The 15,386-nt window shown below is 35.8% G+C and overlaps 1 protein-coding gene across 1 annotated transcript in view; it reads left to right on the plus strand.

Moving 5' to 3' along the window:
• Window positions 1–14,964, plus strand: part of GABRA1 (gamma-aminobutyric acid (GABA) A receptor, alpha 1) — a 36,419-nt gene extending 21,455 nt beyond the window's left edge. Inside the window, exons 6-9 of the mRNA XM_010075911.1 lie at window positions 2,199–2,342; window positions 7,951–8,103; window positions 10,672–10,874; window positions 14,394–14,964. Of these exons, the coding sequence (XP_010074213.1) occupies window positions 2,199–2,342; window positions 7,951–8,103; window positions 10,672–10,874; window positions 14,394–14,702 (809 nt within the window). The 3' untranslated portion in view covers window positions 14,703–14,964. The remainder of the gene's footprint in view (window positions 1–2,198; window positions 2,343–7,950; window positions 8,104–10,671; window positions 10,875–14,393) is intronic.
• Window positions 14,965–15,386: the final 422 nt, after the last annotated feature.

Consider the following 15,386-nt stretch of genomic DNA (forward strand, 5'->3'; position numbering starts at 1 on the left):
CTGTGCCCCAGATTAGTGTACCCTTGGTTCACAAAATGCACGGCCTTCCAGATTACTAAGGATCTTGCCTCCATGAGATAAGATAAGAGATGCAGAAAACATGAATGAAAAATGGTAGATAATATGGATCTGAATAGAACTTCAGAACCACACTGCAAGGTACAAACAAGATAGCAAAAAGACATGCAAGTGTATCTGCATAGCTTTTGACTCTAAATTAGTTTCCTTTTTGTCCTGCAAAAATAATTACCATAATATGCATAATTTTCTTAAATGGAAAAAAAATCAGTTATAGTTCTGATTGAAAGACCATTTCTTACATTAAAGTCAAAGGCAACAACTGTCATTCTAAACTCAGAATGCAGGCATGGTCTGTCATGTTTTACAGCCTGTTTTTCATCATTTTTTTTGTTCTGAACACTGACTGGCTATCATGCCAGGTGTCCTAAACAGGACCTAGAAAAACAAGTCACTCCAAATGCTAGGAAGAGCCATGAGTTTTCAGGGAAACGCTGCATTCCCCTGCTAAATTCAGGTGAGTTTCTGATCTGGGATCCTCATGAGGAGGAGCTCCTTGTGTAACATGGTTTTGCTGCAAACACTGCATGGAGAATTCACTGTCCCAAACAGGTCCTTAAAGCTGGACCTTCTCCCCTCCTTCTCATCAGATTATATTCCATAATTATCAGATTATAGAATATTTGTGTTAACATTTAGTTACTGATATAAATAGAAATATCTCCCATGGGACAAATGGCTGGACCCAAGCAAGATATAAAAATGGGACTGGCCATTGTACATAGAAAAAGGACAGTTCTTTATATTTAATTGCCACTTTTTTTTTTTTAATAGGAATCATATTTAAATATGTTTGGGACATTCTGTCAAACAACTAAAGCAATTCACTATAATCATCTTAATGGACAGATATTTAACTGTCATAAAGCCATTCTTTAAGTGCAGATTACAATTTTACATTTAGTAGGTCCCCAAGGTAGTGTTTGCCCAACTCTGTTTCGAATTAAATTGGATAAGAGTTTTTCCATGTCCTCCACTGTTACTCATTACTTGTTGGAGCTGGATTCAGAAAAGCCTCATATTGAAGAAGCTGCATGTTTCCTACAGACTCTGCCTCTCCTGTAGAGGCTGATAAATGTCTGACCCAGCTCCAAGGCTAAAGTGATTTGCCAAAATAGCAGCTTAAGATAGAGGTTATTCCAATGTAAATTCAATGTAACAAATGCTAAAGAGATTCTGGAACAACAAAAAGCCAAACATTAGCAAAAAAAAATCAGAAAGGCAGATGCTCTCCTCAACTCTTATCACAAAATTCTGATGGTCAGTTTAAAAGTAAGGCCACTCTGGAAAGCAGCAGTGATAGGAGCAAGAGGCTGTGTTGCTCTATCTGATGGAAGCTGAGGATCTAAACAGACCACCTAGTAAAACGCGTGAAAATTAACAGTATTATTTAAATTCTTGTACTTACTGCGGCCATTATTTTTAAGGTCAGAATTATTAACATGTAGATTTGCATTTACCATTGATTCAAAAAAGCTATGGTTATGTTACAGTGCTTGGGGAATATGAAGTCTGTGGCTAAAAGCACTCTTGCTCTCCAATAATGCAGGATCAAATGCCACGCAATTAATTTACCAGCACACTTCATCCAACACCACCTCTTCAATTACTAACTCTTATCTTTTATATTGCCAAGATAAAGTTACTAACTCAGAAACGAGGTCAAATCAATCAGATTCCTCCTTTTCCTTTCCTGCTTGCCAGTCCGCAAAAAAAGGAAAATCTCATCCTGTAGGTAGGAGTCTGGTGTCATCTTTCTTGGTAGCAGTTAAAAGTTGGAAAAAAAGTTGGAGTCCTCACATGCCCATGAAATTGTACATCTCACTCTTGCTTCTGGTTACTCAGATTTTACATAGGTAGGAATGATTTTCATGCCATTGAGGGACAACCTTAATCCAGCCCTAAAGCAGATATTTAGATAATCGTCATATGGATAGACCTATAAAATCAGTTATATTTCCCATAGAACAGAAGTTCCTGTAAGCTAGTTCTGGTTTTCTACAGAAATATTCTAATAAAATATTTTAATATTCAAACTACTGCTCAAAACATTGTTCTGATAAAGCCATATGGCAATAGAAGATGCAAAGCTGAAATGCAATATATTTCTTTTAAATTAGATGCTTATACCAGAGCAGAGGTTGTGTATGAATGGACACGGGAACCAGCAAGGTCAGTGGTTGTGGCTGAAGACGGCTCGCGGTTGAACCAATATGATCTGCTTGGACAAACTGTGGACTCTGGAATTGTTCAGTCCAGTACAGGTCTGTGAAAAAGGGCTTTTGGGAAGGGTCATATTTAACTGCCAAAACATTATACAAAGCAGGAGAAAAAATACAAAGACCAAAGAGTGAGAGAGGTAAATTGAAATATATGAGCTTCAGATTAGGAAAATATGATTCTGAAAAGATAACATATCCTGGGATTACTTTCCTACTTCAACTGGTGGTTAAAATATTTGAACAACTAAAAAGCTTCCTATAGTGACAGATCTAGCCAAAAAAAAAAAGAAAATCCAGTCATCTACATTATAAAGAAGTACTCCTCATATCCGTATCTTATTATCTGCTTACTATATAAGCTTAAAAAAATAGTATATGAATCCTCAAAGATTATATTCCTCAAGTCAGTGAAGTAAGTTGCTGAAAGCAAGCATATAGTTTCTCAAGGAGGTATTTAGAGAGTGAAAAAAATATGTAATCAAATTAAAAACCATCTGGAACATCCAAACAGGATTTACGTGTCTTAATGCTAGCACCAGCTTTAACTCCAAAACTATTAATGAGATACAGAAATACAGCCAACATTTATGGTACTATACACCTGTAACCTTGGAGCTGGATAAAAGCTTTTGTTTTTTCACTTTGCAGGGTTTGTTTCAAGATTATTTTTTTTTTAATAATTTGTAAGGAGCACTAAGACCTAAATACAGTATTAAACTGGGCATTGGGCATAAGCAAGACCAGATTGACTGTTCAATGGACCAAAAGAAGCCCTGCATTAGGAGAAGTGGTTTTATTGCTTTGAATGCACCCAATACTGTGACTGAACTAGACAAGTACACTTATACCTGCATGAATCAAACTTTCTAATGTGTCTTTCATAAAGTCAATGAACATTTAAGGAAAAGTGATATAAATTGAACCCTAATTTGTATCTGAATTTTTTATTTAGCTTACCAAAATATATTCATATGCTTTTTTAAGACAACAAAATGTCTCACAGACAAGTTTCTAGTGGACCAATATTCAGGTTACTGCTTGGAAGCTTCTGTTCAGTTGATGTAATCATAAAAGCAGCAAGTGGGATGGCAGCAATAAGGATTTTGCATAAGAAGAGTAACAAGACAACTGGTCCCATAGATTCACTGGTTCCATTATTGAGCAGAGAGGCATGCATTGGACAAGTGAAAGAAAGGGGAGAACTCTCAGCCTGGCCACAGCTAGAAATGTGTTAGACTTTTGTGGAGCGAGTAATTCACCTCAGCTACCCTTTGCTGAAAAGTCAATAGGATTTGTGAGGAAATGCAAGGAACCTGAGCTCTTTGCTCTTTCTGTTCTGCAGCTACTCACTCAGAGCGACCTCGGCAACCCGTGTGCCTGCCCTTCTGCACACATCGGCAATGCGCTTCTTGCTGGATGCGTTGCAAGGGCAGCAGGATAATCAGTAGAGACTCATAAGCTTGGGAACATATCTAAACCAAATAGATAATATGAGATACAATTCGGGGTAATTAGATAGTAAAGAATGAAGCACCCTATAAATTGCTAAGGCAGGTAATAAATTTTTGAACAGAACTGAAGGTAAATGTAAGTGTAAAAATTCTTCATACATTTCATACAATTCAGGGTAATTAGATAGTAAAGAAAGAAGCACCCTATAAATTGCTAAGAAAGGCAGGTAATAAATTTTTGAACAGAACTGAAGGTAAATGTAAGTGTAAAAATTCTTCATACATTTCCATGAAGAAACAAACAAAAAATTAGTTTTTCGCATGATATTTCCTAGGTTTAAAGTCTTCCTCCTTTTTCTACCTGAAGAAACTCTTTACCATCTATCTATAAAGTTAAATGCAGCATACTTAATGTTTGATGAAATAAAGATGCTATTGTCTAGATGCAGAAAAACATTACAAAGAACTAAATACAATGGTTATCATAACTAAAAATAAGCCTATTAAATAATCTTTTTAGTACCAAATTTACAATCCTCTTTAGTTACTATCTGATAAGAATATACAGTGATGGAAGAATTTGCAAGCAATAAATGTTTCTTTCTCAAGAGAAAATTCTTCCTGATTTGCTTTGGAAAGAAAAACGTTTTACCTTCCCCAAAATAATGGTGGGGATCAGAAGTGGTCAATAATCACTTTTCTCCCCATTCAGGCAGGTGGGCAGCTAGCCTCAACAGAGCCCTCCAGCACATCTTTGTTCTCCAATCGTCTCTGTTTTAAGATATGACATATGTAACGAAAATTATGAAATCCCTCCCTACTTTCAGAGTTGTGGATGATGACTCATTTGACAGAAAGACAAAAGGAATTGAAGACAATCTTCACTTAAGAGTTCTCAGCACCTTTACTAGGCAAGAAAATTAAGCTCTCATGCAGCTGATTCTGGGAATCATAAAAGCATCTTGGGCAATTTTAAGATGATATTTATAGTTGTCTGGAATTCTAAACACACATTTACCAAGAATTTGGGTGTAACTGGGTTACTCTAAACATACTCAAAACTATTAAGTGATTTGGTGAATCTATAAAGTCCCCCTTTTTTTTTTCTTTAATTTCTTCCTTTGCTATTAGGCCATCTATTATCCTTATTTCTGGATCTAGAACAAGTTAAATACAAGATAACTACAACTACTGACTTTTTCATGACAAGAGAATCTTGAAAGACTAAAACATTTTTATAGCATAATTATTCATTTATGCTGGCAATGAAACGTGCAGGTACTACAGACTTAAAAATAGTATTCAGTAAACGAAATAATAATTACTGTTGCTGCCGTTTTGCTTAAGCAGAGAGTCATCCATTTTTAACTTGTGTGTAAAATTCCTGTCACTCTACAACTACTGACTCATATTGTCTCAGAAAGAGTTTAAAATTATATTTTTTTTTTGTAAGCACCTTAACAGATGCTTAAAGGGCTTGTGCAAGTTTCTATTTACATAGAATTATTTTGCCACCTTGAAAACATTGCTTTGCACTGGGAATCATCAGGATTTTACTCACAATGGTATATTTTTTTCTATACATCTGCTGAGAGGACGCTGTTCTTAATAGCTTTTCTATTGGGTCACATTGCATAAGTAGCAAATGAGAAATACTTTTCTTTGAATTAATGGCAAGGAAAGCCTTACTTCCTAACTACGGTAATAGAAAAAGTATTATTTTAGCTAAAACTCAGTCCCCACCTCAACCTTATATCTGATGAGATGCATGTTAATTTTAGGTTCTCACCTGATAAACTGGGTTTATTACAAATAGTTTACAGAACACTGAGTAATAAGTTTAATGTAATTTTACTGAATTATCAACTATCTTCTTCTAAGGACACAGGTTAGTTTACACCACCTGAGCATCTGACTCAATGACTGTGATGTAGCATAGAATTCAGGACTGGTTAAAAACTGCAGCTACAGAAGTGTTGAGCGCAGACACAAACTCTTCCAGAGCACTGAAAGTATTAAAATGTGGACAATTATTTTAAACATTAAGTTAATACAGATGAAGGAATTGTGTGACCACTTTTAAATGCTTCATATTGTCTAACACATAAACTGATTTAAACTTCATGGAACAAATAAAATGAAAACCAAATTTATCAGCTCAACACAGTTATTTGTAGAAGACTTTAGGAACTCAAGAGCTATTTGAAATTGTAGCTTGTAGGGAATTTTATAGCTGAATTATGAACCTTTGAAAATAGAATCACAGAGGAATGGCTGGGAAGTTAGTGGTCAGCAGCTGTCATGAACATGGCTATGCTTTTCAATTCAAGAAAGCCATAAAACACGGCAAGCTAGAGGTTCAGTGAAGAACTGGAGTACTTTCATGTCCTAGTTATTTAAATAAATCTCAAAGATTTTCTGTATCCTAATAAATGACTGCAGTGCATTGGTACTTTGGAGACCTAAAGACATGTTTTTGCCTTCTAACGGAACTGTAGGCATTACTCTAGGCCCATGCTTTGCGTGGTTCGCTTCTCATAGCATTACCTTTAGCTGACTTCTAGCTCAGACCTGCTGAAGTGCTCAAGAGATGAGACTAATTCCTGTCTTTTTAATTGTCTTTATGCTTTGAATCTTGTTCTCATTTTCCAGAGGTTAAAAATACTGTGATAATTTAAGCAGCTAAATAAAGCTTCAGAGTACAGTGGTGTGTTCACTCTGTATTCTTAGCTTGCCATCTACAATCATTGAATTAATTTTGACATACCGTTGTGAGCATTCTATATCTGACAAATTAAAATAGCTTCCCACGTCATATTTTAGTAGATAAAATTAAATTATTGGCTCTTCTAGCCAAGGCTGGCATCCTTCATAAGATCATAATCTCTAGTTCAGAGGAGAAGAAGATTGTTTCAGTGAAAGTTTAAGAAAAGTTGACTGAAATTCAAGTAATAATACCCACTATACTACTTCTCGCAGTCCTATTTTTGAAAGAAAATTTTCATCATATATCCTTTTCTTTACCTCAATTTCTATTAGCTTCTCTTTACCCCCTTTGCTACTGTCTCTTATATTGAAACTTAACCAGGAGTATTGTCACATCTAATCTATAAGCTTTCCTCAGTGTTATACTTTGAGCAAGATTGTTCAAATGAATGTTCTTCTAGACTGAACTAAAGAAAAGGGCACTTGACATACTCAGTGCATAAGCAATGTCTAGACATAGTTTTTCAAACCAATTTAAGCTTTTCCTGTACAAGAGCAATATTCTCTGTCCAACTACCTACATTTTAAAATAGAATATCTGTAATTCCACATGCCACCTCTAATTTAGACAGAAGTTTCCATTCAGTTACATATCCAGCTGTTTCTTTCCTAAGACAATGTTTAATGCATAAGAAGAATCAATCTCCTCAAAAAAAAAAAAAGTCACAACAATAGGTTGTCCAATATTTTGAGAATATACTGTTTTTCAAAAGTCATTTTCAGTGATGTAAATAATGATCTAAAAACAAGGCATTATTTGCTGTGCTCTGGGAGGAAAGGTTTATAGAATTATATAAATACTTAAGATTTTTTTCAATTGCAATGAGAATTCCCAGCTCATGTTTTTGTAGCACTCAGAAAGTCAGTGCTAATGAAAATATTCTGTACTATTCTTGCATTGTCCATTCACTTCAGGAGAGAACAATCATTTAGTAAAGTACTGGATTAGCAGAACAGGGACACAATCTTCAGAGTACATAAAGCGCAAACAGTGGTAACGCAGACACAATCACATCAACAGTTACACCTTAAGCCTGACCCAACTGAAACTTCTGAGTGCCTGTCTTGTTAGTCTTTATACGATGCTTGTGTGTGTGTATATTATGGTGCTTTCCCATCTTCTACCAGAATAAGACCTTTCACAAGAGACCTAAACAGCCACCAGCCACCACGCAGACTTTCATTCACTACTCGACAGACATGGAAAGATGTAAATTTAACTAGCATTTCCTACAACTGTCTATTTTCGTATTATTAGTGGAACTTCAGAATCTGCTTTATTAAATGTTTTATTCAGAGCTGACCCAATTTGATCTGAGAACTTTTTTTTTTTTTACAATAGGGGTGAATGCAATGAAAAAATACTTCCTATAAAGCCCTCTAATTTGTGTATTTGTGAAAGGTTTAATGTTCCTGTTTTTTCTTGGTTTTAGGGGAATATGTTGTTATGACTACACATTTTCATTTGAAAAGAAAGATAGGTTACTTCGTCATCCAGACTTATCTGCCGTGCATCATGACAGTGATACTGTCACAGGTGTCCTTCTGGCTTAATAGAGAATCTGTTCCAGCAAGAACTGTATTTGGTAAGCAAGACCTATAAACCACTTGGCGAAGTTTTGTAGTAAAACTAGTTATGCATAACATATTACTGGAGAACAGCATACATAGTGCAGTACATAACAGTTAACACATTTCATTGAAAAGATGTAGCAGAAGCTGATTTAAGGTCCAAAGCACTTAAACTGATTGTAAAAAGAGACCTGAAAATGTCTTAAGCAATCTATTACAGTTTGACTTCTACAAAACAATAAGTATATGAATAAAACATTTCTGACAACGGCAATGACATGGTGGGGCTTACCAAAAAGGCTTTAATCAATGGGTGTTGGTCATTTGACATCCTTGGGCCCTTCAAAAATTCTTAAGTATCTTGTTCATCAAACCCTTTTGCAGGCTGCTGTTGAAATGAGTGATGATTGTGATTACAGTGGTGAATAGATGTGCTCAATGAATGCAGCAAGAAGGCTATCTAAAGGACTCTAAGTTTATACAGTTGGTCCCTAGTGTTTTAACCACTGCTAGCAAATGCTGATCTTAAAATTAGAAACACACAACTAGCATATTCTTTGGAGATGGAGATATTAATCCAAGTCAAGTACATAATTAAAAAAAAAAAAAAAAGATTATGATGTAACAAATCTTCAGTTAAGGAAAATAGAACCTGAGATTCCTGCTATGTGACCTAGTCTTTTTGGTGATGTTCAGATGGTACACCTGAACACCTTTGGTGGATGGAGGTGGAAGAACACACAGCCGAGCTGGCTTTTACACTGATTTCCCTGCCTCAGGGCACTGCTAGGGCAGGACACCATGGGCCCTCCTGCTTTGCCAAAGAGAATTTGCCCATTTACACTGGACATGGCAAAGCCATGTTGAGGAATGCAGACTCTGTAACTCTTGTTGAGCAAGAGCTATTTTTATTGACCCTTTCTGGTACTCTTGACAGCTGTGCCTTCGTTTCCCAATGCCTCAGGAAATCAATCACTACTTGCATAAGCCTAGGCCTCATGAACCAAATAGAAGCTTTCTGTTGATATACAGATGTGCATTTACAGAATAGTTTGGACTACAGTAAAATTTAATGTGATTTAGATAATATTGTTTAGATTAACATCTAAAATTAGTTCTGAATTTATCAACTTCACTGAAAATTAACCTGGGACTCTTATGGGCCTCTGTATCCAAAGCTACAGAAATTGCAACTACTTTACCTCTTTTTGCACATGCCATTTAAAAAGAAATGTCAGATGATCAGTTTGAAATGCTAGACTTCATTGTCCCTAGATGGGGAACAGAATTTCCTCTGTCACAATGAATAATACATAATACTGCACAATGTTCAAGCTGCTATCTTCACAGGCTCAAGAACTCACAAATTTCTGAAAGCTTTCCTTTTACAAGATAGTTATTCAGTGAATAGTCTTGCTTTTACTCCATCATTATATATCAAGAGAGCTTTTTTATTTTTTAATGGCAGTGAAACATTTCAGAAAATTTTGCATGAATGTGTATACATACAGAAGCACAACTTACACCTTTTAGTCCACTTAGTACCACAAAAACCAAAAATTATAAATCCTGTTTAGCTACTACGTAGGAGAAGCATAAGCTCACTAATAATGAGTCAAAGACAAGATTAGGTCGTCTCTTGGGAAAGAGAAATTCCTTCCTCATTAGGCACTAATAATTCAAGCTCTTTACACCAGCACGTAAATGCAATGTTCGTTATTTGGCCTAGTTTAGACCGCTGCACATTTTCACTAACAGTGCAGGGAAGATGTATTCTCAAGACACATTCAATACATGACATTGCAGTTGTCAAGGTAACTTGTGGACATGTGATTTGATGTAAATGTCGATCCTGCATTTGCAGACTTTTTTTTTTTTTCAAGCGGCAGCAAGCAGAGCGAGTTCAATAGAGTCCTGCTTGCTCTCAATCGCCAGTTAAGGGAAAAGGTTCATCAGCAGTGAGAAGCTCTGATACCAGAAATGCACATTATATTATCATTGTTCTTAGATAAACTCTGCTATTTTCAGGGCATCAGTGAATAAAGGGGCAGAAATCTGTAAAAGCAACAATTCAAATATGCGTAATATCACCTAAAGCTTAGTGCATTTGACTACACATTTGAAGAAGCATATACCAAATTATCTGAATGAAAACAAGTTTTTTAGTTTTCTATCTAAATATCTTGGAACTGTTGCAAGAAAGATCTAAAAATGTTAAATTGTTACATCTGTAGGCCAGTTCACAGAGCATGAATAAGGAACAGCAGCAATGATTCTCTAAATACCAGAAAGCATAAAGTGGTATCCAGTCCACAACTCAAAACATTATTTCCATTCCAACTTTAAAAATATTACTCTACTAAAACAATGCCAAAGAATAAAGCTATAGGAGATGTTTTTAAGATCCTGCAACTTCCACAGAACTTGTAATCTGAAATCCTCTGTTAGCAACTGGATTTAAGTGGGGAAGTTCATAAGAATTAGGGATGAAGACAAGGCTTCCCCATCTACTGTAACAGCTGAGAAATGAAGCACAAAATATAGCCACTGATCTAAAGACACTAAAACTCTTTGCTTTGCAGGAGTGACAACTGTCCTGACAATGACTACTCTGAGCATCAGCGCAAGGAATTCGCTCCCCAAGGTGGCCTATGCCACTGCCATGGATTGGTTTATAGCCGTGTGCTATGCCTTTGTGTTTTCTGCACTCATCGAATTTGCCACAGTGAATTACTTCACAAAGAGAGGCTATGCATGGGATGGCAAAAGCGTCGTTCCTGAGAAGGTAATACCACTTAATATCTATCTCAACATGTCATACTTTATCATGCTTGGTCACTATATGAGGTTTTTTTAGCCCATTAGAATTCTCATTATTTAGAAAAAGTAAGTAATAAGTAATTATTCCAGAAGAGTTTCCTCATGTATCCACACACAGCATTTCTACACATAAACAATAATTACTTAGACATTGAGTACCTAAATACTACTTCTGACAGACTGGATGATATTTAATGCTATTAATAATTAAAAATTTTACTGATATTTTAACTTGTGCGACTGAGCAGAAAAAAAGATAAATGTGTATTTTTGTTAAGGGAAGGCAATTTTCAAGTGTTTGAACAAGAGAATATGTGGATGCCTCAGTATAAATGTAAAAAAAACCAAACTTGTGGCTACTGTATTTGACAGTTTCCAAAGTATATTGCTCCCCAACATGAACTTCAGGAGGATGGCTCTGTGATCGTGACCAAATACATCACCACAGGACTTTTTTCTTTCCTTTCTTTTGCCTATCATTTCTCTCTGCTTTTGAAAAACAGAAATATTTTCTTCTTAGACTAAAGGATAAATTGATTTGTTTGAGGGGAAGCATTGACAGCTGTGTTGGGAGTGGGCAATCCTGATACACACCTCCTTGAATGCAATAGAGAGATACCACACAGACACACTTTGGTCTGGGATCACACTCTGTAAGGCACAGGTGCATCTAGAGATTGTTGAGGACATTTAGGGGATGAAAGAGAAAGTTTCCTATTTCCTATGAGTTACCATGTCAGCTGCTTCTATGAGGAAGCTCATTTAGATGTTTTGTTTGGTTGGGGTGTTTTTTTTTTTTTTTTTTGAGAGAGAGATCTTGAGGGTTTTAACTTGCCTAATTGGTTATTATGAACATTCACAGACTAGAGATTCAGCAGAATAAGTATTTGAAGGAGCAGATGTTACTCATTGGTATGCGAATATATGTGTTTAATTCAGGAGTATATGCCTATATATAATTTTTTTTTTTGCTATTTTAGTTGCATAAGTCAGTGAGGAAACAGCAATAAAATTAGGACATTTACACAATGACGACTAATACAGAAGTATTGTAGAACGAATACTATGAGTATTTGAGTGAAATGAGTGAAGTAACAAAACAAACTTTACAGTAATGAGCTGCATGACTGCTGGTGAACACAGTTTGCAGTTACTGATGATCCGTCCATTGAAAGAAATTTGATTCTTTGTTTTTCTCCTACTTTCATGATATCTATTGTAAAAGATAGGCTGTAGTAATAGAACAAAATCCTTCAGTGTTAAGTAGAGCCTGGCTAATATACCTTGTAACAGAGTTACTATTATCAGCCATTTAATTTGTTTCAAAGAAAATTACATTTTCAGAAAAAAGCACACCAATATAAACACAATATTCAAGCACTGTTTAACACACTGGAAGGTTTATGGCTTTGCATTCCTCAGCAGGTAAGGGTCTTTATGTGTTGCTTGATATAAGTCAGCAAAGACATACTGGTACCTGGTAGAGTGCACTATCTGCAGATGTAAGGACAGGAAAGCAAGGCAAGCCGGGGTGAACAGAGCATCACAGCTTCATAAAATTTAGAGCTCTAACTAGCTGTCATATTACTTTCTCATAAAGTTGAATTTGACATGAAATATAAAGACCCTGGCTGGTGTCAGGACTTTCTGTGGGTCAGACTCCTCATTACATTTAAATCTACAGAAAGGGTCTCCTCTGAGACTTCTGTGGAGCTGTTCTTTGCCTGCTGGATTTATTGCTGCTCAATAGAGTATCTGGTTGAGAAGGAAACAGGACTGCCTCTGTACTCAGCAAGCATGTTAGCGGCCTTTCCGCTCAGGACGAAAAGAGCAGACAGACAACTGAAAAAAAAAAAATCTGACACCACTTTTTATCTTTTCTGAGTATGTTTTTCAACCTGTTTGTTCCTCGTATTCAGCAGAAATATTCTGACAATCTGAAGCTTTTTCTTAGCCTCAAGCTAAGCTGAATATTATTGTTATGAAATAAAGATTATCTACATCATTACGTGAATCTTTTTTCTTACCAAGTTGCACACATTTAACATTTCAGCCTTCACTTATTTCCTGCGTGGGGCTCCAAGCCATGCTTCGACAAGCCTCTCTCCCCTTGCCCTGGTGCTTTTGCAGCTTCCCTTCACATTCCCGTGTCCTGCAGGAGCCTGTCTGCTCCCTGAAACCTTCACCTCTGGAACAAGAGCTTTTTACCAAAGCCCCCCGTGGGTGGCCTATATAGCTATTAATCAATAGTTGATCTGTCATAAAAAGCACTGTGACTACTTTAAAAAATATTGGCTCCCCCATGGGACAGCTGCTTCTTGAAAACAGAGAATTATATTTGCTGTCTTGTGAAATGACATAATAGATCGCATTCTGCTGGTATTTTCTCTTTAGCCATATTTTATTTTTTTCTTCCTTCTAAGAGGATAAAATGGATAACATTTGCCTATTCTTTTTGTGGCAAACACTGTCTAAAGATTTTCTAAGCTCTTCGGATTTTTTGTTAGCTGTTTTTTTCTCATAATCAGAGGAACTTGGAGCAAAGTGATGCTTTTCTTTATGCCTCCTTAACAACCCCCTACATCTCTCCTCTATGTTTATCCTTGTGCAGTGGCTGAGGGAAGGATTTGGACTGCCTTCAACAGGGACAGTTGAATTCCAGTGGGTAACCCCAGATGTCAAAATTCATTTTTTTTTCCTACAAGTAGATCGCAGTAGAATACTAGAAAACATAATGACCCAGTAGAAAAATCTTGATATTCTTTCTGATCAATAAGTTCTTCTCCACTGAAAAATTTTCAATACATTCTTGCTTTAGCAATATAGGTAGGTGGATACAAAAATCATACAGCTATTTAAGTCCCTGTATGTGGAATGACATTTCAGCCATTATGATCCAACTGCAACATTCAAACAAGAACATTAAGGTTCTAGTCCATAATGCACATGCTTTTGGTGTAAACCATTAGCAAACAGAATACTGGCAACTTTGCATTTTATTAAATAATCCACTCTTCTAGTGCATAGTCACATAATATTTGTATTGTATATTTTAATGTATGAACTGCGTTAGAATGCATCATAATGTTATTTGTCTTAATATGGAAAGTTACATTAAGAAATTCATTGTCTTTTAAAGTTTTTGTCCTGGTCAAGAAGCACAATTGATTAAGGGAATATTGCATTGAGTGGTTTGTCACAGCTGATTACCATTAAATGTAATTTTGTCTATCAGGGAGCCTAGCTATCAGTATAAGTCCTCATTATAGTTTATCCACCATCTAATTTGATTTAACTAATACAAGTAACCGAGATGGATGATTTTGTTTTTGTCTTCACCTAAATATTTTGCATGAGTCATGCATCCAGATTCTTTGTTACAGCTTATTACAAGTTGTGGTATAAATTCAACTAACAGCAACATTTTATGGTGCTTTTTCATAAATAAATATAGCGAGAATAAAACATTTTCTTCTTTCTTCAGCCAAAGAAAGTGAAGGATCCTCTCATTAAGAAAAATAACACGTACACAGCTGCAGCTACGAGCTACACCCCTAATATTGCAAGGGACCCTGGGCTGGCAACCATTGCTAAAAGTGCAACGATTGAGCCCAAAGAAGTTAAGCCAGAAACAAAACCTGCAGAACCCAAGAAGACTTTTAACAGCGTCAGTAAAATTGATCGACTATCAAGAATAGCATTCCCATTGCTTTTTGGAATCTTTAACCTAGTCTATTGGGCAACCTATTTAAACCGGGAGCCTCAGTTAAAAGCTCCGACTCCACACCAATAACCTCATTTATTCATATTGTTCTGTTTTGTCTTTTGCTCTGGGAGTTGCTTTCTGTTTTCATATACAGTAATTCCCATTTGCTTCATTGCCTCTGTCTAAAAGACAATAAAGATTTCTTTATTTAACTAAAGGTAAAATAATAACTGTATATTTTAAAAATCTGTGTAAGGGAGAGAAAAATATAAGCTATATACTTTGGAAAAGTGATTCTGACAAATGGGAAAGAAAGAATGGTAGAGTACTGAAAGAAAAAAAAAAAAACCCTATTTGTAGATAGCTTAGTACTGAATGTCCCCAAAAGGTATTGTATATGTATGGGAGAAAGATATTTTTACTCAAAAGATTGTGGGGAGTGGGAAGATACTCTTTATGACGTTCCTGATGCACATACTATACCGAACCATTTATTCAACCACTGTTTATAATCTTTTCAAAGATGTAAAGCTTTCCATTTGCTCAATCCCTGAAGATACGTTATTTTCCTAATCCCTTTTCTCTTCTATATTCCAAACCAGCTAACTTACAATATTAAATGGTCTTTAAAGAAAAAGGAAATCTACTCACTCTAGGTACAGTTTGTCACTGTATAGCACATAAGATCTAATGGTAACAGATGCTTTAATCTGCTGTTTTACTGCAGTCTTGTTCTAAGCATTAAGTTGTCAGTAGAATAGATTTAAAACC

The sequence above is a fragment of the Pterocles gutturalis genome, unplaced genomic scaffold, assembly GCF_000699245.1.
Source record: "Pterocles gutturalis isolate BGI_N339 unplaced genomic scaffold, ASM69924v1 scaffold4083, whole genome shotgun sequence".
NCBI classification, from domain to species: domain Eukaryota; kingdom Metazoa; phylum Chordata; class Aves; order Pterocliformes; family Pteroclidae; genus Pterocles; species Pterocles gutturalis.